This window comes from Mirounga angustirostris, unplaced genomic scaffold (genome assembly GCF_029215605.1).
Source record: "Mirounga angustirostris isolate CCGP_5_RB_7025 unplaced genomic scaffold, mMirAng1.0.hap1 SCAF_5, whole genome shotgun sequence".
NCBI classification, from domain to species: Eukaryota; Metazoa; Chordata; class Mammalia; order Carnivora; family Phocidae; genus Mirounga; species Mirounga angustirostris.
The window spans coordinates 41687712-41712382 of NW_026991713.1; the positions used below are offsets into that span (position 1 = coordinate 41687712).

At 40.4% G+C, this 24671-nt stretch overlaps 2 protein-coding genes and 2 long non-coding RNA genes across 15 annotated transcripts in view; 3 read left to right on the forward strand and 1 right to left on the reverse strand.

Annotated features, from left to right (window-relative positions):
* Positions 1 to 3330, forward strand: part of OSBPL8 (oxysterol binding protein like 8) — a 157885-nt gene extending 154555 nt beyond the window's left edge. For all 10 annotated transcript variants that reach the window (XM_045872926.3, XM_064590860.1, XM_045872927.3 and 7 more), the window contains one exon: positions 754 to 3330. In XM_045872926.3, the coding sequence (XP_045728882.1) occupies positions 754 to 886 (133 nt within the window). In that variant the 3' untranslated portion in view covers positions 887 to 3330. The remainder of the gene's footprint in view (positions 1 to 753) is intronic.
* Positions 1 to 11776, reverse strand: part of LOC135364408 (uncharacterized) — a 46192-nt gene extending 34416 nt beyond the window's left edge. For both annotated transcript variants that reach the window (XR_010411430.1, XR_010411431.1), the window contains exon 1: positions 11585 to 11776. This is a non-coding gene — a long non-coding RNA (uncharacterized LOC135364408). The remainder of the gene's footprint in view (positions 1 to 11584) is intronic.
* BBS10 (Bardet-Biedl syndrome 10) lies at positions 6090 to 10352 on the forward strand. Of its 2 annotated transcripts, none has more exons than XM_045872935.3 (2): positions 6090 to 7124; positions 7546 to 10352. In XM_045872935.3, the coding sequence occupies exons 1-2, from the start codon at positions 6940 to 6942 to the stop codon at positions 9524 to 9526; spliced, it is 2166 nt and encodes a 721-aa protein (XP_045728891.1). In that variant the 5' UTR covers positions 6090 to 6939; the 3' UTR covers positions 9527 to 10352. The 2 variants fall into 2 exon arrangements, with proteins under 2 accessions (XP_045728891.1, XP_054362887.1); XM_054506912.2 differs by having other exon boundaries at positions 7033 to 7170.
* Positions 11777 to 23735: 11959 nt separating the features above from the next.
* LOC135364407 (uncharacterized) overlaps positions 23736 to 24671 on the forward strand; it is a 55542-nt gene continuing 54606 nt past the window's right edge. The window contains exon 1 of the long non-coding RNA XR_010411429.1: positions 23736 to 24227. This is a non-coding gene — a long non-coding RNA (uncharacterized LOC135364407). The remainder of the gene's footprint in view (positions 24228 to 24671) is intronic.

A 24671-nucleotide genomic window follows, 5' to 3' on the forward strand; every position in this document is an offset into this window, starting at 1 on the left:
TTTAGAGGAGGGAGCATGTCTTCTGCATCTTGGTGTCATCAGCCCTTATATAAAATTTTCATTTCCTAGTTTAATTAGATTTTATAAATTAATGAGCCTGTTCATTTGCTTCCTTTCTTTATACTGGTAAAACACTTTAATAAAAGAAGTTGGGGTGGGGGCGGGGTGGGATGTCTTCACTAATCAGTTTTTCTTGTTTTTAGCCAAAAGCATTTAGGATGGCATGAGGATAATGTAAGCTCATTTCATGACTAAGTTAACATTTTGTTAGCATATGAAATGCCTATGTAGCATTTTTCAAGTTAGGAATGTCATGAAATCCGTTGTATTATTTTTTTCTGGAAAGTTTAGGATTTTTCTCCAACTCTGCTGTCTTCCCTAAAGTAAAGCTAAAAGAACCTTAATAGGCCAACTTAAAAAGCACCATTTTTGTTTTAAAACCACTGTGATAGAAAGGTGATATATTTTTATATCATCAGATTTTAATAATTATGTTTAATGCACATCATTGAGTAATATATTTGTAGAACGTGGAATGTAGATTTAGACAAGGCCTAATAATGGCTTCACATAGGATAATCAGCTTCCTATTCAGGTAGTCGTAATTGATTGAACTCTAGTTAACTTTAGATAATGTAATTAAGTGTTCTGTTAATTAAGACTTTACTAATAAGCCTCATATATCAAACTGTGAGTTCTGTGCTGACATTTTTGACATATAATTATAAAATTTATTGTTTCTTATTTTTGTAGAAATATTATGGCTCTTCGAAATCATTTAGTTTCAAGCACACCTGCCACGGATTATTTTCTGCAACAAAAAGACTACTTCATCATTTTCCTCCTGATTTTGCTTCAAGTCATAATAAATTTCATGTTCAAGTAGAAGTTCCTTACAGTTGAATCAATGAACTGGAATGATCAGATTTGGCCTGGGACCAAATGTTCAAATTGCTTTGGTCTTTATTAAAACGTCACAATATTTCTAAAACAAAAATCTTAGAGATAAATGTAGAGGTGTTGACCTTTCATACCTTTTATCCTTAACCTGAAATAAGAACTATTGGTTATTAAAGTGAACTTTGTGTTAAGTACCAGAACATTTCTAGCTTTTGTGACAATGTGCTTACGTGTGGATGTGATAAATCCACATGTATACACAGTTGTGTCTTATGTATACCCGACAGTTATCTTTGTATTCTGTAGTATGGTCGGAGATACAGCATTAACATTCTTATGAAATACATGTAGCAATCTATTTCTTCATAAAACAGGCACAAGACTTCTATCAGTAAGGAATTACAGAATGGGAAATGATGGCATAATAGACATGAAGAGTTCAAAACACTGTCCTGTTTAAAAAAAAAATCATTTCCAAAGCACCCAGATCAATTGTCTCCGTAGAAACAGCAAGAAAAAAGTGTAGTCAAATTGATGTACTGAGAGAGACAAGATGGCAAATTGCTTTTTTAAAAGTTTACACATGATTTTTTTTTAACCCCTAGAATTTAATATTTATAGATACAGGTATAAATGTATGTGTGTGTATCTCAACAAAAAATTGGTATGCAGCTATTTGGATCTGTTCATTATATCTTTCTTATACCTGTATAATACCACCCTAAGCACTTGTTTGAAAAAGTGTGGTCAAAATTTATTGCTGTCCTTTTTTCTTATTTCTGTTTTTTGTAACTCCATTGGTCCAATATAGCATAGGCCAAATTCAAGAGATGTTTATAGGGCATATGAAATTCTGATGATTTGTTTTTTTCATTATGAAAAATGTATTTTAGCTTTCGTTTAGACCCTAATGTGTTCAGTGAACAAAAAGAATAGAAAAAATTATAACCAATATTTTATTTCAAAAGCCAAATAAGAGAAAGGTGGTAAGAAAAGACACTTTGGTAGCATTTATATGTACATTAAAATTGGTTCCTTTAAAATGTGCAATAAGTTGAGCATTTAAGAAGAGCATCAAGTTCTGAAGTTCAATTCCTTATTCTCCTCTGTTCTGAGCAACTTCATTCTGTGATAAAATCATAATTCGTCAAGATTTTTTTTGTTCAGGCTCAGGCAAACTTTTTCCTAATTTTTGGGGGGGTTAATATTTTTACTTTTTATCATAAATATTTACAGTCCTCAGAAGCAATTTTTGCAAATGTAGTTAAGCTTAGGAACATGCTGTCCTAAGATATATCTCAGAATCCTGAAAGTGTAGATTTCGAAATGGCTATTAATGAAAATAAAAGTCAGAATAACTATTCTGGCTACATTTGCCTTTGATTAAGAAGAGACTGTGAGACACTAGCAAGATTACAATCAACTATTTATGCCATGATAAATATAAAATCAAGGAATGATTGCTAAATTACAAAAATTGAAAGTGCTGGAAAAGGAGCCTGCTTTTTTCCCCCCTAATATAGCTATCTTAAGTAGCCTTAGGTTTTAAGAAGAGCCATTTCCCATGTAGTTTTGGCAAAATAATGCTGTATTCCATATGTACATGTGAAAGCATTTTTTTATTGACTGAAATATAAATAAGATATACCTAAGTATAGGTATAATAATGACTGCACAGAACAGGTGGGATCTGTTTGTTTGTATTTCATACTTGTCAATATAATTTTTGTTCTCACTTTCTGTTACCAGTGCTATATGCTCAACTGCCTATTCATTGATAGATGATACTTTGTAAATATTGTACAATTTGATCCTCTTTATGGTTTAAATTAGTATTTATATCATATAAGTTGATTGGCTGATCACAAAAATAATTTCATCATTAAACCCTGAAAACTTAAAATTTTTTGTTCGTAAACCCCCATTTGGGGTTTTAGTCTTATCCACTTGTGTGTTATTTTCATTTGGTCTAAATAGTGTTTTATTTGAATAGGTATCTTCTAAGACTGGAAAGGTAATATTTTCTTTTTTTAAGGCAGATGTTTTGCGTTCTTTACTCGAGTTAAAAACTATTTCATGAAAAAGAGCAGGGTTACTCATGACTGTTTCTTATACACTGAAAGCATATATCTAATCTGATAGTCTTCTTATGCTTTTAGTTGTATGAGTTCCTTTCTGTGAACTGAACACAAAACTCAGGAATTGATGGCTTAGTTTTAGATCAGTGCTTATACTAGGCTTAGTATGTGAATCCTTTAAAACACATAATTAACTTTGTATGTAGCCATATATGTAATTGACTTTGAATGTTCTCTACCTGAGGTTAATATTCCTTCAAACATGGATTCATAATTGTGATTACAGTTCCCAGTTGTCTGAGAACCTCATGATGGTTTCTAGGATTTAAGATCTTATGACCACTTTTTTTTTCATTTGATCAAAAATTTTATTTTTTCACACGAAACTTTAGATGAGTAATAATTATTGACATGTGCATTTGTTTTAGTTATTAAATGTACTATGCCTTCAATTACCCACCATTTAGTGAGGTGTAGCTGGCCCAGGAATAGAAAATAAATAGGGCATGTGAAACAAGTAAGTTTCAGCAATAGATATTTTACTTGTATTTCATGTTAACACTCTTTTGTATCACTTATAAATGTACGGTGTAATCTTTGTCACCATTCCATTGAAAAAGTTGGCCTTGTAAAATACAACACTCATTTAGTATTCATGCTTTTGTGCCTTTAAGAAAACACTTTTTGTTATCTTTGTGTTACAGAACTCTCCAGTATGATTCAAAGTGTTTATAGGCTTACTTGTCATAAGGGTCATTTCTCTGTGTCATTTTATTTCCTTTTATATAGCTATAGTATATTTAAACAGTAATGCTGTACTTTTATAAGGGTTTGTCTATATTTAACTATTTCAGATATATTCACTCTCAGACATCATTGAAGTAGACTTGTCAGATTATTCTGAGTATTGTAAACAGTGCCTTTTTGATGGAATTCACACTGTTTTGGGTGTCAACGTGTGCCATATACATATAAAATTCTGTAGAAGGCAGTTTTAACTTTTTGAAGAATATCTTAGTCAAATATTTAAGAAAACAAATGTGTAAAAATCCATTTTTTCCAGTGTTTAGCATTTCTAATGAGTAATGAATATAGTTTGGGGTTTTTTTGGTTGATATACAGTGATGATGGCAATATTGATGAGCCATACATGATGCTGTAGATTATTTTGAATTATGTTAAATGTACAGAAATAAAATACTAATATTAGCATTTATACCAAATTTTCCAATTTGAACCAATAAGGGGTAACACCATACAAATCTCTAAGTTTACATTTTAACTTCTATCTCATTTGACTACATGGATAAAGAAATTCTTTAAAATGTATAACCTGCCACTATTATGTAATTTGGTTTCATTTTGTTTACATAGTGTGTGAATTTAGTATATTTAAGTTACTTTTTGTTACTCTTTAACATACTGTTTGTTTTGTTAGCGTTTTTAATTGAAGATGGACTGTTAAAATTGTACAGGACCAGTGTCTCTTTAATATGATTAACATACTTAGAAGAAACACAAGAAACCCATGACAACATGAATGTGAATATACTTTCTAAAATGTTTAGAAAATTTTATCTTTTTGCATTTATCATGTAAAATTATTTTATTACAGTATTGAAATTTATTTAAAAATATGCCATGAAACATTTGAGCCACAGAACTTCAGTTGAAAATTTTTCCACTTTTTAGCATGCTAAATATACATCTAAGTTAAATATCCTGCTGAATGGCCATTTATAAATTCAAACACTACCACTGGTCAGTTTTGTATAATAGAATAAAAGTATGTTATCTGCCGTGTAAGTACAGCACACTGTCAAATCCTTTCCTTAAGGTGCATAGTAGATGTACAGAGAGTCATAGGCAACTGTTTGTAATGTATTACATTTCTAATCTATTATTCCTGACCTATTATAAATGTTTGCAGAGACAAAAGAATCGAATTTTTCTAATCTGTAAAATTATGCTAACTTCTACAGGTAGGCATTCTGAATAAAATTCTTAAAAAGAGCAAACTGTGATCAAATGACTTTGACTATAACATGGTGACTAACTTTGTCCTAGTGTTTAAATTAAAAAATATATATTTTTTGTAGGGGTAGTTGTGAAGGATGGTGAAGAGCTGGGAAGGATTTAATAGTTAGAAACCCTAATGTATGCTTTCCTTGGTGCTTTATATTCATTCTTCGTAAATACTCATCATAACCTTACGGTAAGTGGAAGTTAACCCACCTTTATAAATAAAGAACCTGAGACTCAGGGAAGTTAAATGATCCCAGAAGCTATGCAGTAAGAGTGATGGCAAGCACAAGTTTAAATCCATGTCTGACTTCAGTGTCCATTCTTCTTCCACGGTACACTTAAATAGAACCCTGATGGTAGCACTTTACTTTTTTAAAAGTTTGGAGTAATCCACTGCTCCAGTCTGTATACTATAGCTATATCCACCACTGTTTTGTGATGGGTGGAACTAGAAAAAAACTTACTAAACAATTATATATACAAAACCTATATAAAAAGATTTTCCCCTCAAATCACTTAGTCCATACTGAGTATCCGGTGAGTTCCAAATCATTCCTGTCTGGTTTTCCTCTTTTCCTTCATCATCCTCCTCTTCCATTCTTGCTCTGTCCTCAGGGTCTGCTTGCTTCTGCCTAATAGTCCGTTGGCTCTGTCTTACTAATTGTGTGGGGCAGGGTGGAGGGAGGGAAAGGAGGGCTTACAGGTTTCCCCTGTCCTATGGGTAGGAATAAGGTAAGGAGAACAGCCCCTCATTGTTCAACCTCAATGAAAAATCTACAATATAAGTAATTTTCTTACTAATACTGACTGCACTCTCATAGGTGTCCCGTGTTGTGCTATCATCCTAATTGGCTCTTCTGCACTTTTACAAAATAATCCTTTTCTTGTAGAGAGAGTGGGTCCATACACTAGTGAATATCACAGTAATTTGGGGGGTATGCTGTAAATATTTGACTGTTGAGTGCTTAGTATATATGCCAGGCACCATGCAAAAAAAGTTCTTTGCAAACATTCTCACTGCAAAACCTCGTGAGACTTTTCCTTTATATATTGCCCCCTTTTTTAAGGTAAGAAAAGTGGAGATGAAAGCGTTTACTTACTGAATGTCACAGATAAGTGTCAGAGCAAACCGAGGTCTAAATCTTAAGCCCGTACTGTTAACCATTTCATCCTTGAGAGAAAATGTGCTTTAATATATGAAACAGTATGTTTTTTCTGCGTGTGTTTTCTTATGCACTTGTATCCAACAGTCTTAGGCCATTGTGTTTTTAAAGCATACTAGTGATCGCCAACGTAGCTAAGTTTTCACATCTGCCCCTCTGCTAAAGAAAAAGTAAACTCTGGTGGCTGGGGGTTTCATAGTAATATCCGTGCCCGGGAAATGTGGCAAAGTTCCCTGCGGAAAGCATAAAGCTTGCCGCTGTCCTGCATCCCGAAGCTGTTTTTGTGATGGTTGGAGCAACTGATGATACTGTGGACAGAATACTCCTGAGTCCAACGCAGAGGTTTTGTCAGCGGTGGGGCACGAACCCGGTTCCACCCGCGGGACCCATTCCCTCCTACGCATAGGCTTCCCTAAGCGTGCCGACTTCCCGAGAGGAAGGACGTTTCCTGGGAGACCGATTTGGTGGCAGCTGAAGCCACTGCAGGGAATAAGTTCACCCAGGGAGCTGGGGAAGGGCTGGCAGTTTCCGGTCCAGGAACAGCTCCTGAGAAGTCCTGACCTCGAGCCCAGCTTCGCGGTCTGTTGGAACGCCGGCCCCAGGTGGCCGAGTGTCCGGCTACTCCGTTCGTGGGCGGCGGGGGATGAGGCCCAGCGGCCCCAGCGCGCGGCCTCCTCCCGCCCCTTCCGCTTCCGCCCGCTTCGCCTCCCCCCTTCCTGGCCGTGCTGCTTCTCTGCCGCCCGTGGCCGGAAGACCCTCGATCTTTACGTGCTATGGCCGCCGTGGGGTCTGCGAAGGCAGCGCTGCAGGTGGCGGAAGTGCTGGAGACCATCGTGAGCTGCTGCGTAGGGCCCGAGGGGCGACAAGTTCTGTGTACGAAGCCCACCGGGGAGGTGCTGATCAGCCGGGATGGAGGCTGCCTCCTGGAGGCGCTACACTTAGAGCATCCCATAGCCAGGTACCCGCGTCCCACATTGCAGCTCGTTAGAGCGTCCCATGGCCAGGTACTGTTGTCCCACTCTCCTGCCCAGAGCCGGGCACCCCAGGCCATCTCCCTGAACCCTTAGCCTGTGCTCCTGGGAAGACTCACCTTGGGCGAAACCAGTATGCTTAGGGTTCGAGCGCCGTCCAGTGGAATGTTCTTTTGGAAATCCAATCTTACCAAACACCCAAGAACATTTATTTCCCTCCTCCTCGCTCCACCCAGCCCCAGAATCTTGAAATAAAACAAAGTAAAACTTTGTAAAAACTGAAACTAAAAACATCAGTCATAAAAGTCTTTTAGGACTTTGGTTGTGAAACCATGGTTTCAACTTGATTTACACGTGTGAAGGCAGCCATCTGAAAATCTGAGTTGCTTTATTTCTTTTTTTGTACAGGATGGTGGTGGCCTGTGTTTCCAGTCATCTAAGAAGAACAGGAGATGGTGCTAAAACATTTATTATCTTTCTTTGTCATTTACTCAGAGGACTTCATACAATCACAGACAAAGAACAGGATTCTTTGATTTCCAAAAATATTCAAACCCATAGAAGGCATTGGAAAAATTGTTGTCAGTGGAAATTTATTTCTCAAGCTCTTCTAACGTTTCAGACACAAATATTAGATTATATTATGGACCACTACTTAAGTAAACACTTTTTGTCCATCTTTTCTTCATCCACTAAAGAGAGAACACTGTGTAGGAGCTCTCTAGAGCTGCTCTTAGAAGCATACTTTTGTGGAAGAGTGGGGAGAAATAATCACAACTTTATTTCACAATTGATGTGTAACTACTTTTTCAAGAGTATGGCTTGTGAAAGTGGGTTTGAAGAAGTATTTGACTTAGTGGATGACTATTTTGTAGAGTTGAATGTTGGTGTCACCGGCCTTCCTGTCTCAGATTCCAGGATCATAGCTGGGCTTGTGCTTCACAGAGACTTTTCTGTATACTGTCCAGCAGATGGTGACATAAGAATAGTGATAGTAACAGAAACCATTCAGCCTCTTTTTTCAACTTCTGGATCAGAGTTTATTCTAAATTCAGAAGCACAGTTTCAGACCTCTCAGTTTTGGATTATGGAAAAGACAAAAGCAATAATGAAACATTTACAGAGTCAGAATGTAAAATTGCTCCTGTCTAGTGTGAAACAACCGGACTTAGTTAGGTATTATGCAGGACTGAATGGTATATCAGTGGTAGAGTGTTTATCACCTGAAGAAGTTTCTCTTATCCAGAGGATCATCGGTCTTTCTCCCTTTGTACTAGCACAGGCCTCTTCACAGAATGAAATCTGTAACACTGCTTTGGTGAAATTTTGTAAGCCCCTGATCTTGAGATCCAAAAGGTATGTTCATCTTGGCTTGATTAGCACATGTTCATTTATACCACACTGTATAGTTCTTTGTGGACCAGTGCAGGGTCTTGTTGAACAACATGAAGATGCTTTACATGGAGCATTTAAAATGCTTCGACAGTTATTTAAAGATCTTGATCTAAATTACATGATACAAACCAGTGATCAAAATCATACATCGAGTCCTCCTAATTATAAGACTAGCAGAGAAAGTAATCCACTGCCAGAAATTGTTAATGGCTTAATACAAAGGCCATCTCAGGGCACAGTTGTAAAGAACAAAGGTAAACTGGCAAAAACTCAAACATATTTAAAAGTATATTCAAATTTGGTAGTTCCAAGTGTAGAATTAGAAACCTGTATTCCATATTCAACACCAAAAGTGACACCAACAGATACATACCAGACAGATGAAACACTGAGATGTTTACCTCCAACCCAAACCAGGATAATTGATGACCGTGAACCATTTATGGAGAGTAATTCTGCTAATTCAGTAGCAGAAAACACTGGAATAGAAATTTCTTACGAAAATTTACAAGTCACAAAAATCGGTAGAAAGGGAAGCCTGTTGTCAGTGAGAGAGAAGTCACTGGAGATGTGTACTTCCCAGAGTTACTGCTGCTCCACTCTACCAGCAGGTTGTGTTTTGCCAGTGGGTGGTAATTTTGAGATCCTGTTACATTACTATCTCCTCAAGCACACCAGAAAATGTCAGCAATCAGAAGAAACCATAGTTAGCATGATAATAGCTAATGCTCTTTTAGGCATTCCCAAAATCCTCTATAAGTCTAAGAAGGGAAAGTACAGCTTTCCACACATATATGTAAGAACGCTCCATGCACTGCAAACCAACCAACCCATGGTGAGCAGTCAGACAGGTTTGGAATCGGTAGCTGGCAAATACCAGTTACTAACTTCAGTTCTTCAGTGTTTAACAAAAATTTTAACCATTGATTTGGTAATCAATATTAAGAGACAGCCTCAGGAAATGTATGATCAAGATTCAGAAGAGGAAGTATAAAATTGGAAGTTTTTTATTAACCAAAATTTTAATTCAACTCAAGCAATAAAGAAGGATGTGACAGCTGATTCTCAAATCAATTCAGTCTAGTTAGGAAAACATCAAAACTTAAAAAGTCTTTTAGAAGTACGCTAAGAGGCTAGCAGACTTTCAGACACAAATACTAGAAAACATTATGGAACAACTCTGGGGAGGAAGCCTTCCACATAGGGGAAGCCAAGATCTGACTAAGTGTGTCTTTCTTCCCCTTACAGGTGCCTGTCTGCGCTCTGTTAGTTTGAGTGTATGTGGGAGGGTGTTTATAGTTCCTTTTTACTTTTCCCTTTTTTCACTCTCTTCATCTGTCCTCACCTTTCTGTATTTATTTAGTTCATAGAATCATTTAATCTGAGATTTGGATGGGGTCTTCAGATGTCATCCTATTTTAATGGTTTAAAATATAAAATACAGTATTTGCTTCATTTAAAATTATTTTCTCTACTCATAATTTCTAAAGCAATGAAGTCTTGATTTTTTTTTTCTCAAGCATATAAATTAGTTTTTACTTTTATACGTCCCCTTATTTGTATCTGTTTTATGTGGAAAAGCCTGGATATGTTTTTTCATTATCCATACACCACTGACTATGTAACCGGAAATATGACTTTGTGCACTGTAAACTTACTTTCATTTCTGTAGTTAAAAGTCAGTTTCAGAAAGGTTATGAAATGATACTAACATTTTCTCCTGTCCCCTAAGAGCTTGTAAAAATCATTCATGTATTGCTGGCTTTTCTTGTATTTGGTGCATATAATTCAGAGTTCAATAGTAATAAACAGTTTGAAAATTCTTTTTTTTTTTTTTTTTAGTGCTTCAACCAATTGGTTTATAAAAAAATGAAAACAAAACAAAACAAAACCAAACAATCAAAGATGGGTAATAATAGTACATCGCTACATCATTATGCAACAAGATCCACTATTTTTTTGGCCTTCATGAAAAGTTCCCATTTTACTTAACTTTTTATACAGAGTTTTATCTTCTGTTGTGAGAAATACTAAGTTAACATTACTATGTTTATACCTTCTTGGAATACTTAAAAAAAAAAAGTAGAACTTTCTACTGAAAGTTTGAGACTTTTACATTCATTTCCTACAACATTTAAATAAAGAATTGATTATGCAGTGCTAAGCTTCCACCTATACTTTTAGAAAAGGGGTCTAACACCAAACTCACTTAAGTTTTGAGTGCTCAGAAATTAATTATACCGTGAATTTCCCCTGAAGACCATGACAGCTTTGCAGAGGGTGGTTTCAATGCTACATCCTAAATCAAAGTTACAATGATTTACATATACTTTGCTTTCCCAGCTTAAGTTTTCAAACATTACATAGACTCCAGAACAGCTTCATTCCGATGACCTTCAATTTGAACAATGCAATCATGAATCTATTCCAGGGAAACAACTCTAATGCAGTTTAGGGTTAATTCAGAGTTTCTTAGGGTAAAAGGATGTAATGTACTCCTTTATATATAGTTGCAAAACACAACACAACACAGCATTTTGTTCTCAGAGAACACAAGTCTTGATGTATCCTTGCACACAGCATTCCCTGCACCCTGGCTTGAGAACTTTGATCAGCAAAAATCTACACATTCCCTTTCTCCTGGCCTCAACCGTGGCTTTGAGGTTATTGTCAAGAGTAATAAGCACAAGTATGCAAGGAACCGGCAAGCACTAACCATGATGTACACAGCGCAAGACTGGATTTCCTTCGCAAGCTAGACTAACTAGTATTTTCAGTCTTAGGTCTTTCAGATTCTGCAGCACAATGAATGTGGCACGTTATATTCCAGTAAAAAACCAGTATGACCGTATCTTTTTTTTTTTTTAACCCAGGCCAGAAAACAAAAATCGGTCGCTATTATTATAAAATTCAAATAGGAAAACAGAAGATTTCTACGTTTCAGGCAAGTATGACCTCTGTTTGAGACTTTCACAGTCACGATCTTAGTCACGGACAGCGTCACAAGACCTTAGAGTCTCTGGGGATGGCTTTTCATTAGGAAAAAAGTCACCTGTCGAGTAGCGCTGCAGCAGTTCCCAGACACCGCGGTCTCCCTCCGCTTGGAGCCTGGCTTTCCTGCCGCCTTTCTTGGCGTCGTGGCCACTTTCGCAGGAGCAGGTTTAGCTGACACCCTCGCCCACCTCCTCCGGGGCTCCTCCGCCGCCGCCCCGTCGGCAGAGCCGACCTTCCTCGTGGGCGCCGTGGCGGCGGCGGCGGCGGCGGCGGCGGCGGCGGGGCGGGCGCGGGCCGGGAGCGAGCGGGCGGGGGCGCCCCGAGCCTTCGCGAAGCCGGGCTGCCCGGCCGCTGCCGCTCCTGCCGCCGCCCGAGCCGCGGCGACGCGCCAAAAATTCTTTATTGCTGATGTGAGTTTTACAATATCTGTACTTTATTTTAAAGGTTTATAAGTGCATGTATCACTGTGTATCTAGCTGTAGAGAAGGACAGTGTCTTCTGCTTTTAGGAGTTCTCTGCAACACCCGAACACGGCTCTGTTTGTGCCAAGTACTCAGACGCACCTGTTGTAGAAACCTGCTGCCTTTAATCCGTTCTCTTTAATACATGTTTCCAGTTTACAAATTCCACAAACTCTTTGTTTTGTTGTTGTTGTTTAATTTATTTATTTTAGAGAGAGAGAGAGCGGGGTAAAGGAGCAAAGGGAAAGGGAGTGAGTCTGAAGCCAACTCCACCGAGCTTGGGGCTTGTCACTAGGCTGGATCTCAGGAGCCTGACATCACAACCTGAGCTGAAACCAGAGTCCAGGCTTAACCGACTGCACCACCCAGGCGCTCCGCAAATTCAACAAATTCTAGATGAGTGCCTACTATGTGCCAGATGCTGAAGACACAGTGGTAAATAGCTGTGGTTCCTGCCTGCATGCCCCTTTCCTGAAAAGTTAATGGATGTGACACTACTTGGATTGAGATTAAATTTAGGAAACCGGATTTTAAAATTCTAATTACAGTAAAACTTGAAAAAATGGTGACTAAGAATGTCATTAAGAATGACATTAAGAAACTGAAACATCTTAAAAAAGAACTAACGTATTATCTTGTGGTATCTCATGATCTTTTACATTAACTGTAATTTCATTTTTTAAGTTTAATATAATAATATTATTTCATTTCTGTGATTATGGGGAGAATAAATTAGCTCTGGGTTTTTTTGTTTTGTTTAGTTTTTAAGGAGGTGCCACACCCAGCATGGAGCCCAACGTGGGGCTTGAACTCACAACCCCGAGATCAAGACCTGAGCTGAGATCAAGAGTCAGCCGCTTAACTGACTGAGCCATGCAAGTGCCCCAATTAGCTGTTTCTTATACCAAATTCATAGATGTATGAACCTACTGTAAATTGCTGTACAATTTTTTCCATTCACTTTTTAAACTTCCTGTCAGATCATTTGATAGTTCTGCTTTATTTTGTTGTTGTTATTTTAAATACTTGTCCATCACTGAAGGCATTCAAAGACTTCCAGACATGCCCAGACATATGACCTTGCATATGATATGCATTTTATTAACTATAAGTAATCAGAAGCCCAGAAGTCCCTTTGTAAACTGGGCCTGGGTCTTCGTATGTTTGGCACCTGGTCTAATATCTAGCACATAATAGCCAATAAATGTCGATTGAAGAACTATTTGTTGACTGAATTAGTCATTTGATCCTCATAGATGAGGTCATAATTATTTCCATCAAAGTTTCATGGGAAAGGATATGTTTTGGGGAGAAAGAGCAGAAAATGTAGAATAGGTCCACACAAAGCAATCTTTTCTCTTTTAAATTTCTTCTAATCTCTTTTTTAAAAAAATCCCTTAGAAGTGGTCATAGAGCTTTCATGGATTATCTTTATCATTTACAGAATAACACCAGGGAGTTTACATCACCAAGTTAGACAAAAGAGCACTTTATTTTTTTAAAAGATTTTATTTATTTATTTGACAGCAAGAGCACAAGCAGGGGGAGCTGCAGAGGAAGAGGGAGAAGCAGGCTCCCCGCTGAGCAGGGAGCCTGATGCGGGGCTCCATCCCAAGACTCTGAGATCATGACCTGAGCCAAAGGTAGACACTTGACAACTGAGCCAGTCAGGTGTCCCCAGAAAAGCACTTTAAAAAATTTGATTACATTGTATTTAAACCCTCTTCCACAAAGGATTTAAAGTGACTTGCCACAAGAACAGACAAAATTACTGTAAAATCTGAATACCAAAGAAAAGGTTAAGATGATTAAAAGTCAAAACCATGTTCCTGTTTTTGTTGCTGCATAATGAATACCTCAAAACTTACCAGATTTGAACTATACTATATTATTACCTCTTATGGTTGTGGGAGTTGCCCAGCCTTAGCAGACAGCATCCACTGTATTCTCTTGGTTCAGGCAGTCACAAAGGTCAGCTGAAGTTCAAGGAGAGGGAACATAGGCCCCACAACTCAATGGGAAGAGTGTCAATGTCACATTATTAAAAGAGCATGTGGGTTGAGATATATTGAGGCAGCTATTTTGCTATAATCTACCACACCATGGAAAAGGAGGAAAGGGGGAAAAGGACAAATAGGCATTAATTTCTCAACTGAGTTTTTTATTGTTGTGTTCTGAGGTTACATGACTACCTCCCACAAATACATTTCACCAATAACTTTAATGAATCTCCTGATTTTTTTTTTTTTTCCATTGGACCAGCACAAGCTATTTTTATTCTCCAAACAATAGGTATTAGATTGTTGACTAGCCCTGACTACTTTAGCCAGGGGAGCTATTTAATTGTATTAGGCCGGAAGTGGAGTGCCATGGTATCCATGTTTCAGACGAAGGGAGAGGAAAGACGAATGCAATTTGAGCCTAAACTTTTATCAGGTATTGTTTACCGCCTCTCAAAAGGAATAGACTACGTCTTTCCTGTTATCAGGGCCAGCAGAGAAAACAAAACCTACTGCTTAGGAACCATCTCTCTCTATCATGTTGTAGTTATTCAATGCAGCTTTGTAATAAATTGGTAGCAACCTAAACTCTAAGTGAATGCACAAACTAAGAGGGGTAGGGGCAGTAATTTGGGGTGGGGGGACAACATGCATAGGGAAGAGGTAGAGAGGTGATTTCTCAGTATACCACTACATGCTGATTTTATACCACTACATCCAAATTTTATTCTTCCAGCCAACTTTCTCTCTGAAGCCCCAGCTCACTCACTGAACTGCCAACCCAGTCTCTACTCAGAGCCTCACCCTTAACTTGTCCAGAACAGAATTGCTATTTCCTATCCCCTAAAGCTGGCTCTCCCTTGTTGTCCCATCTCAGTAAATGGCATCCACCACTCTCCCACACGCTCAGGACAAAAACCTAAAGAGACCCATTGACTTGACTCTAAACTTTACTTCACATCCCATAGCCAATCTATTAACAAGTCCTTCTGGCCCCATGTATAAATTAGATTTCAGATCCACCCATTTCTCACAATTGTTGTTCCAGCCCAAATCACCTCATCTCTTATCCACAGCAGCCCTCCTATGGCCTTTGCTTCTATCCCATCTTGTACTTCTCTAGAGTGATTTTAAAATATATATTTTTAAAGATTTTATTTATTTATTTGACAGAGAGAGACACAGAGAGAGAGGGAACACAAGCAGGGGGAGTGGGAGAGGGAGAAGCAGGCTTTCCACCGAGCAGGGCGCCCGATGCGGGGCTCGATCCCAGGACCCCGGGATCATGACCTGAACCGAAGGCAGATGCTTAACGACTGAGCCACCCAGGCGCCCCTAAAAATATTTTTTTAAAGATTTATTTATTTGAGAGAGAGAGAAAGAGAGGGAGAGTGCATAGCTGGGGAGGGGCAGACAAGAGGGAGAGAGAATCTGAAGCAGACTCCCTGCTGAGCCCAGAGCCCCAGGCGGGGCTCCATCCCAGAACCCCTGGATCATGACCTGAGCTAAAGTCAAGAGTCAGATGCTCAACCAACTGAGCCACCCAAGGTCCCCTATTTAAAAATTTTTAAACCCACAGAAAAGTTGAAAAAGCCTGCAATGAACACCTACATACCCTTCTTCTGGATTTACCAATTACCATTTTACCCCTTGTTCATGTGCACACAGCCACACACCCAAACACATTTTTACTGAACCATTTACTGAAAGTGAGTTGAGGACATTATACTTTATCCCTAAATATCTCACTATGTATTTCCCACGAATATGGACTTCCCCTACATGACTGAATGATTCTTTCTAAATGCAAATCATCATGTCATTCCCCTGCTCAAAACTCTCCGGAGTTTTTCTCTCACACAGAATGAAACCCAAATGTATCATAACCTACAAGGCTCTGCACGATCTGTCCACTGCTTATCCTTTAGATGACATCTCCTACCTCCCTCCCTCTAGCTTTCTCCTCACCAGTTACACTGACTGTGTTGGTCAGGCCACGTGATGCCATACTGAGGTAACAATGCCAAATCTCAGAAGCTTGACACAATACAAATTTATTTCTTGTTCACATTTATGTCTTTTGAGGGTCAGCCAGGGACCTTAGCCACCTTGTCTTCCTCGCTCTTAGATTGTGGTTGATGGAGCAGTCCTGTCTGTTGCATTACCAATCATCATGGCAGAGAGAGAAAAAAAGAGCTCTGGACAGCCTGTTGGCTCTGTCCTTACATGGCACATGTCATTTTGGCTCATGCCTCACTGTCCAAAATATGTCACATAGTCCTACCCATCCACAGAAGAACCAATTAATGCAATCTTACCTTGTGCCTGAAAGGAGAGAGAACCAGAACATTTGGCAAAGGCGCTAATGAGTCCCCAAACCGGCCTTTCTGTTCCTTGAACATACAGGTTCACTCCGACCTCTGAGCTTTCTACGTGCTGTTCTGTTTACTTAGAACTCTCTTCCCCACTAATCTTCATGTGGCTCACCTTCTCACTTCATTCGAATATCTCTGCCTTAATGTCACCTCCTCAGATAGGCCTTTCGTGACCCTTCTGTCTAAAATAATACCATATTCCTTTCCCATCACCTCCCTCTTCACTGTCTTCCTACCTTGTGAAGCTTTTTCTGAAGCACAGACCTCATGTTATTAGTATATGTGTTTATTTTTTGTACTGACTGCCTTCCCCACCAGAATGTAAACTCCATGAGGATTTTGACTTATTCACTTCCATATCCTCAGCATGTAGGATAATGCCTGGCCAGGTAGGCACTTGAGGAAGTTCAGTGAATGAATGAATAGGACCATGCCATCTAAAATGGTCCATAGTGTTCATACCACTAAGGCTTCCTTCTTCTGGGCAATGAATGATCAGATAGGCCCAACCAACATTTGCCTCAGTGACTCCATTTTTGTTTGTTTTCAATGCTACCTAAATTCTGATGGATGCAGTGTTTTCTTAAAATTTCTTAAAATACTAAATCACTGGCCTGGAAGCCATTCTGTTTCCTTCAGGTGACTTAGCATGTTTCTATTCTACACAATCATTTGTTCATTTTAAAGAGTAGGCCTCAGTAGGAAATTGCATTTCCAAGTCAGTGTCAAAAGCTTCTCAGTAGCCCCATATATTGATGACATATTGTGTTTGGTTGAGTGGCATCTATGCTTAGGTTAGCAATATGGTAAAATATGTGTCATCCTTTCAATCTCTGTCTTTCACTACTCCTTTGGGTATTTGCATTTAGCACCAGGTAAAAGAGGGGCATTCTTATCCCCTCCATCACCTATGCCAGATCTTATTATAAATAGGTATCTCAGAGAAAACCTCCCTCATCATTGCAGCAGGAATCCTTATGCCCAGATTAAACACGGCTGGTTAATGATTGGGGGTTCTAATTATGATGAACTCCATTTTCTGTGCCCCACTATAGAGAATCCCTGCTGCAATGACAGAAATGTACATTTTCTTTAAACAGGGAGTCCCACAGTATATTTAATAATTGTACGTATTCCAGAGGCGCCTGGGTGGCTCAGTCAGTTGAGCGTCTGACTCTTGATTTCAGCTCAGGTCATGATCTCAGGGTTGTGGGATCGAAGCCCACAGCAGGCTCCATGCTTAGTGGGGAGTCTGCTTCTCTCCTTCTCCCTCTCCCTCTGCCCTTCCTCCCAACCCCAGGTGCAAATGCTTTCTCTCTCTCTCTCTCTCAAATTAAATAAATCCTTAAAAAATATATTAATACATATTCCAAAAGTACATTTATGCAAAACTTCTTGGGACTTCACTTGTATCACGATGTACCCATCGTTTTGTACTTAATAAACTCCCATGCTGAATTCCTCTATATGTCTTAACATTTACATTACCTTATAATGTAATTAGCTTAATAATCAGTAAGTGTTTCTTATAGAATCCCCTAGCTAGTAATTTCTACATTCCTACATGGTCAAATGATAACTCAGGCATTAACTGAAAAGGAAGTTACCTAATGTGCTCCTTGAGAAGACTTTGTCGGTTATTTGGAAAAAAACAGAAGACCATTTATACATTTCTACTATTTGCCATATTTTACTCTAACCCTTTTGAGAGGTAAAAAAAGATCTTTTATATATGTAGAAGAAGAAACAAAATGAACTGCATAGCGACGTTTTACGAAGCGTGTTTATGTTCTACACGCTGAGGCACAGTATAGTGGCAAGAACGCGGTCCTCGAAGTCGAGCAGCCCAGTATGGCCATGCCGGCTATCAACTCCTGGCTACTTAGCTGGACAAGCTGCTAAGTACCTCTTCTGTGAAGTGGTAATGATAGTACCTACCTCACACAGCTGTGGGGAAGATTAATAAAGATCTTGAAATCTTGAAATTAAAATAAAGATCTCTGAGAAGCGCCTAGCACAATGCCTGCCACACTGTTAAGTAGGAGCTCCACAAACGTTTGATTTATTTCTTCCTTTGGTTGCCTGTACGTTTTTAACTTTTCCCTTCTTCCTCCAGTCTTCCGGTTACACTAGCTAACCCGGGCCCTATGTGTGGCAGCATGGAAAAAAGCAGAGACCTCTGGAACCCAGGCCGGCGTGGACTATAGATATCACAGACATAGCAGAAGTGTGTTGTGGCATATTCTATTTCCTCCCGTGTTTTCCTTGCCATATGTTCTTCTTATAGTACGACCTTGACACTCCTCCCCTGGAGGGGTGGAGTGTAAGTCCCCTCCCCTAAAAACGGGGTGAGCCCCTGGGACTGCTCTGCCCAATAGACTATAACGAAGGGACATTGTGTGACTTCTTCGATTATAAAAGGCCACCTCCTGGTTCTCTTGGAACCCAACCACCATGCTGTAAGGAAGCTCAAGCAGCTTAAGGAGAGGCCCAGATGGAGAAGAACCAAGGCCCTAATCCACAGCCCTGATGAAGTTTCCAGCCAACAGCCAAGCCTCAACTTTCCAGTCATTTGAGTGAGGCTTTGAAGTGGATCCTCCAGCCCCCAGAATTGAGGTTTTCTTCATATGAGCTTTGCTTAGTCCCAGTTGAATTAGATAACATAGCATAGGAAGAAAATTTTCCTATTATGTTTTAAGAATTTTGATTTTAACTTATGAGTAAGTCAACAAATATTCAAGTAGAATGCACTGATAGAGCTGGGCATGTTGTCAAAACATTGATGTGCTTCTGAATTGGTTTAGTAAGTAGCTACTGTCTTGAGCCTCCCTCTCAAGTGCTACCACCCTCCCTGCCAAAACCCCATCCTATCACCCTGGCCTCCCAGTCTCTCTTCCAGAACCCCTTGGGCCACCCTCCACTCCAGATAATGCCTGGTTCAGTGAGGGAATTTTCAGGGATCCTGCCCCAGTTCTTTGGTATCTACTTTAACTGGAGGAGTATTAACCATGCTATACAGGCTGAAGTAGTTTGAATATCACTTCTTAATGCCATATATATATATATATATATGTGTGTGTGTATATATATATATATATATATATATATATAGTGATCACACCATACATACTGGTTTTTGGTGATTTTTTTTTCCTGTTTGGCTTATCTCTATACTCTCTTCCCCTCCTCCTTTCACATTGTATCCCACCTATCACCCCCCAAACTGGGCAATCCTGTGAGCCCCCTACTAGGTATCCTTCCATATCTTTCACTATGCTGCTTATAAAATTAAATAAAAATGTGCATGCATTTTCATACATGTGCATTCTGATTGGTTTTGACCTATTTGGTTGAGACTTCTCTCAGCCTCTGGTTTCATCCACTGCCCGCCCATCCCAGGAGGCAGAGGGACTTGCCTGATGGGTGAGTTGAGGTGGAGGAACTATATGTGTTTGCTCAGCACTGTCTTTCTCTCTCTTGGTTATGAGAAAGGAAGCATGGTCAGCTTTACCCCTGCAGGCCCGTAAGAAGAACTGACAGTGTTGGGAACCATGACTGGGTCCATCTGTCTGCTGCAGAGATGGAGCATTGACCTGCCTGCTCTTTTTAGCTCCATAAACCCTGCAGGCCAGGATAAGCATTATCAGGAGGTGCCTCGGTGTTCCTGTCTCCCTCAGCCTAACTCCCATATCTGCCTCCCAGTGGAAGGGGAGTTATTTATTCAGTCCCCCAAAGTCCCATTCCTGACACAGACACCATGAGCTTTTTATAGCCGGTGGTAGGTAAAGTAGCTGCAAGGAACAACTGGACCTGCTCAGTGTCCCCATGGTCACCCCCAGTGTACCAGCACTCACATGCTCACATGCCTGAACCCTTTCCCCAGACTCCACTCATCCCACCAACTGGGAAGCAGGCCCCAAGAGAAGAATGGAGAAGAGAGGCCAAGTGCCATGTCACAGACAGCTGAGCTCCCACCGGGATGAGCTGTGAACTGGACAGGGGGCTGAGATTTTAGTAGTCTGCTCTAAAGACAACCCCTGGAATGGGCTTAATTTAGCCAAGGAGACCCAGGTGCTGTTACTTGGCATTATTAGATTGTTTTCCAGCTCCAGGGTGAGTTGAGATTCTTAAAAAGCAAAGTTATGGGGAAAACCAAAGTGTTCTGTGTTCTTTGCCACTGAATAGCAATTCTTAAATCTCTGCAGACATGAAGATGGGATCACTGACGAGAGATGGAGAGACATCTCTCCGGTTCACACTTGCAGAACTTTCCATGGCCCACCAACGTTCCTGCGTCCTGGTGCCAGGAGACCTCAACATAAATTAGCTAAAAGAGTCCAATACTTGTGAGGAGGGAACTAGTGACAATGCTTTAATAAAGAAAGACAATAAAGGTGAGTGGTGTGATTAGATGAAAGGAATCTTTTATTAATTTGGGAAAAGGGAAGGAATAGAAGGAGAAAGGGAAATGAGTCCGTCATTCTAGAGTGATGGGATGAAGATATTCAGTCTAATCAGCATAAACAGCAATACCACTGGGCACCATGCAGATAAATAGCTTGCGATGGCTAATTAACTTGTATGTTGAGATTTGTGCTTTTGTGTCCTATTTAAGAAATCTTTGCCTACTGCAAAGTTTGAGCCTTTGGAATGGTAACTAGGCAATCTGAGCAAAATACTGAATTTCAGTAATTCCTTCATATATATATTAAACATAAATATTTACGCTATTAAAGATGTATAATTTATATAATATTAAACACACAAATATAATGAATATATAAAAAATGAGCATTCTAGGATAATGCATTCACACTGTGTGAAAACTGGTTTACAATACCATAATAATGAGCTAAAGGAAAAAAAGCTACTTTCAAGTTATAGCAAATTTGCCTCAATCTACTCTTCCAACAAATTGGCTTCGCAGAGATTCTTGAAATAGTTCAGTCCACTAAAACCTCATTAGAATTGCCTTTTTACTTACCATTCTCCTAGAAACTCCTCCAATCAGCAGCTTCTTTGGGAATCCAGAAAGCCACCTCCCGAAACTGTAACATGAACCAATCTGCAAAGATTTTTATACTAGCAGCCAGATGATTTTGCATTTGCCATGCTAAGCATCTTTAGGAGGCAGCGTGGTGTGGGACAGAGAATGTGCGCTTCGGGAGCCACATGACCTGTGTGGGGATCCTGCACCTGCCATCGACTGGTTGTGTGACCTTAAACAAGTCACACTTGCTGTTCTTTATTTCCCTTACCAGTTCCTTCAGCTACTACTGTGTAACAAGAGATCCTCCCACTTCACAGTGCAAAACAGCAAACGTCTGTCCTCTCACACAGTTTCCCTGGGGTAGGAATCTGGGAGGGGCTTAGCTGGATTGTTCTGGCTCAGAGTCTTTCATGAGGGGCCAGTGAAGACCTTGGCCAGGACTGCGATCCTGGAGGCTTGACACGGGCTGAAGGATCCAATTTCCTCACCGACATGGCTGTGGGCAGAAGGCCTCAGTAACTCACTATGCTGGCTTTTTCATAGGGCCGCTCCTGTATCTGCATGACATGGCAGCTGGCTTCCCCACCCCTGACTGAGTGACCCCAGGGGAAGCAAGGAGAAAGGGCAATGCCTTCTATGATACTGTCACTTGGGTCACATTCTTTTTTTTTTTTTTTTAAAGATTTTTATTTATTCATTTGAGACACAGAGAGAGACAGAGAGCATGAGCAGGGGGAGAGGCAGAGGGAAAGGGAGAAGCAGGCTCCCCGCTGAGCCAGGAGCCCGATGTGGGGCTTGATCCCAGGACCCTGGGATCATGACCTGAGCCGAAGGCAGATGCTTAACCATCTGAGCCACCCAGGTGCCCCTTGGGCCGCATTCTATTCATTAGAAGGGCGTCGCTGAGTCAGTGGGAGGGGAATTAGAGTCCACCTTTTGGAGGCAGAATGTCAAAGAATTTATGGTTTAAGATCATCACATCAGGGGCGCCTGGGTGGCTCAGTCGTTAAGCATCTGCCTTCGGCTCAGGTCATGATCCCAGGGTCCTGGGATCAAGCCCCACATCGGGCTCCCTGCTCGGCAAGAAGGCTGCTTCTCCCTCTCCCACTCCCCCTTCTTGTGTTCCCTCTCTCACTGTCTCTCTCTCTGTCAAATAAATAAATAAAATCTTTAAAAAAAAAAACATCACATCAGAAAAAAAATCATTACATCAGTAAAACAGCAATAACAATATTGATTTTGCTGAACCCTTTAAAGAATGAAAAGCAAACATCTAGAACATTGCCGGTTTCAAAGGATATATTCATTTACTTAGTCTTTATCGAATACCTACTACCGTACTATACGCTCAGCATAAGATCATGGTCCCTGCCCTCATGAAGCTCACAGTTTAAGGGGAAGATAGATATTAATCAAAGAATACACAAACAAATGTAAAATTGCTGTGCTCGATGCAATGTAGAGGGATTGGAGCTACTCGGGAAAGGCTTCTTCGAGCAAAAGATGTCAAAGCTGAGATCTCAAGAATGAGTAGGGGTTGCCTAGGTGCAGAAGAAAAGAGCATTCCAGCCAAAAGGGACGACAGGGGTAAACCTTGTGGGTGGGAGCTCGGAGAAGACAAGGAACCGGTCAGGCTGGTGTGGCCATGGCCTAGGAAGCACCATATTATTGCTGTTTTACTGATGTAATGATTTTTAAAAATCCTGAATGTAATCACCTAGGGAGTGGTAACCAGAGCCAGGCCCTGCTCTGCTTATCTGTGTCCGTCGTGAGAGCCCTGGTGGCCAGGGAGTAGAGTTGACCTCAAAGGGGTGTGAAAGAACTTTTTGGGATGATGGACTGTTCTGTATCTTGATCGCGGTGGTGGTTGTAAGACTCTATGCATTTGTTCGAACTCAGAACAGTAGACTAAAGAGAGGGTAAGTTTTACTCTATGTAAATTATATCTCAATAAACCTTGAGTTAAAAAAGGTGTGCTTTTATGTAAGCACTTTGATAGAGGTGTACCATAACATTGAATTTTCTACAATATGGGTTTGGATTTCTTCCAAACCGGTTTAATGCCCGCAGTATCAACGGAAGGGTGTCCCACTGAAGTCTGACCTGTCTGTCTAGTGGTGCGGTAGCCAGTCGGAGCCTGCAGTCAGTGGGAGTGAGCTCTGTGTGAGTGTGAGTGCGTGTTCTGGTGCGGGAATAAACACAGAGCAAAGTAAACTAAATATAGTATAGTTTTTGGCACTAAAGGGAAACATGTTTTCACAACGGTGTCAAGTATGAAGGGAGGGGAAATTTCAGAGGTAATAAATTAAGTGCTTCAAGGTAAATGCTGACATTTTGGCTGCTCTATTTTTATTTTGAAAAGATGCTGCTGTGTGAATGCAGTTCTAAGACCAACCGTAATGCTTAACAGTGGAATTTAAGGAACTGTTGTTTTGTTGCAAAACCAGGAACAGGTATGAAGCCAGACAGGTTTCCCTGTTTCGACTCCCCTCGTCCCATGAGCCGTTGCGGAGTTCGCTGTAGCTGCTTGTCACAAAGTACGTCCAACTGGGCGGTTGTGCCACGGACAGAAGTGTATTCTCTCACAGTTCTGGAGGTCAGAAGTCTGAAGTCAAGGAGTCAGTAGGGCTGTGCTCCCCCTGATGGCTCCAGGGGGGGATCTGCCCCTTGCCCCTTCCAGCTTGGGGGGGCACAGCGCTTCCCTAGTTTGTGGCCACAGCACTCCAGTCTTTGCCTCCACGGTCACATTGCCGCCGCTTCCGCCTCATTCGTGTAAAGACACTGGCCACTGGATTATTTAGAGCCCACGTGGATAATCCTGGATAAGCACCTTCTTGAAAAATCCTTAATGTAATCCCCTCATTTGCCATAAAGGGTAACACATCTATTTTTTTGCCATACAAGGTAATATTCAGAGGTTTTGGGGATTAGAATGTGGACAGATTTTTTTTTTTTTAAGATTTTATTTATTTATTTGAGAGAGAGAGAGAGAGAGCACAAGCAGGGTAGGGGCAGAAGGAGAGGGAGAAGCAGGCTCCCCACCGAGCAGGGAGCCCGACCCAGGGCTCAGTCCCAGGACCCTGGGATCATGACCTGAGCCGAAGGCAGACGCTTAACGGACTGAGCCACCCAGGCGTCCCTGAATGTGGACAGATCTTTTTGGCTCAGTCTACCACAATCACTGAGTTCTCTAAAGGTTCTAACATGGTCGTTTTTACAGTGACATAAGTTGAACTGAGGAGTTCTCTGCACAGCTAATGGTAGAAGCTGTGAACATGTAGGTGGGGCACAGTTATGCCAGATTCAAATGCAGCCTGTA

Coding starts and splice junctions, on each gene's coding strand:
- BBS10 (XM_045872935.3), top strand. CDS start 6,940: ATGGCCGCCGTGGGGTCTGCGAAGGCAGCGCTGCAGGTGGCGGAAGTG. Junction 7,125..7,545: donor TTAGAGCATCCCATAGCCAG/GTACCCGCGTCC, acceptor TTTTTTGTACAG/GATGGTGGTGGCCTGTGTTT.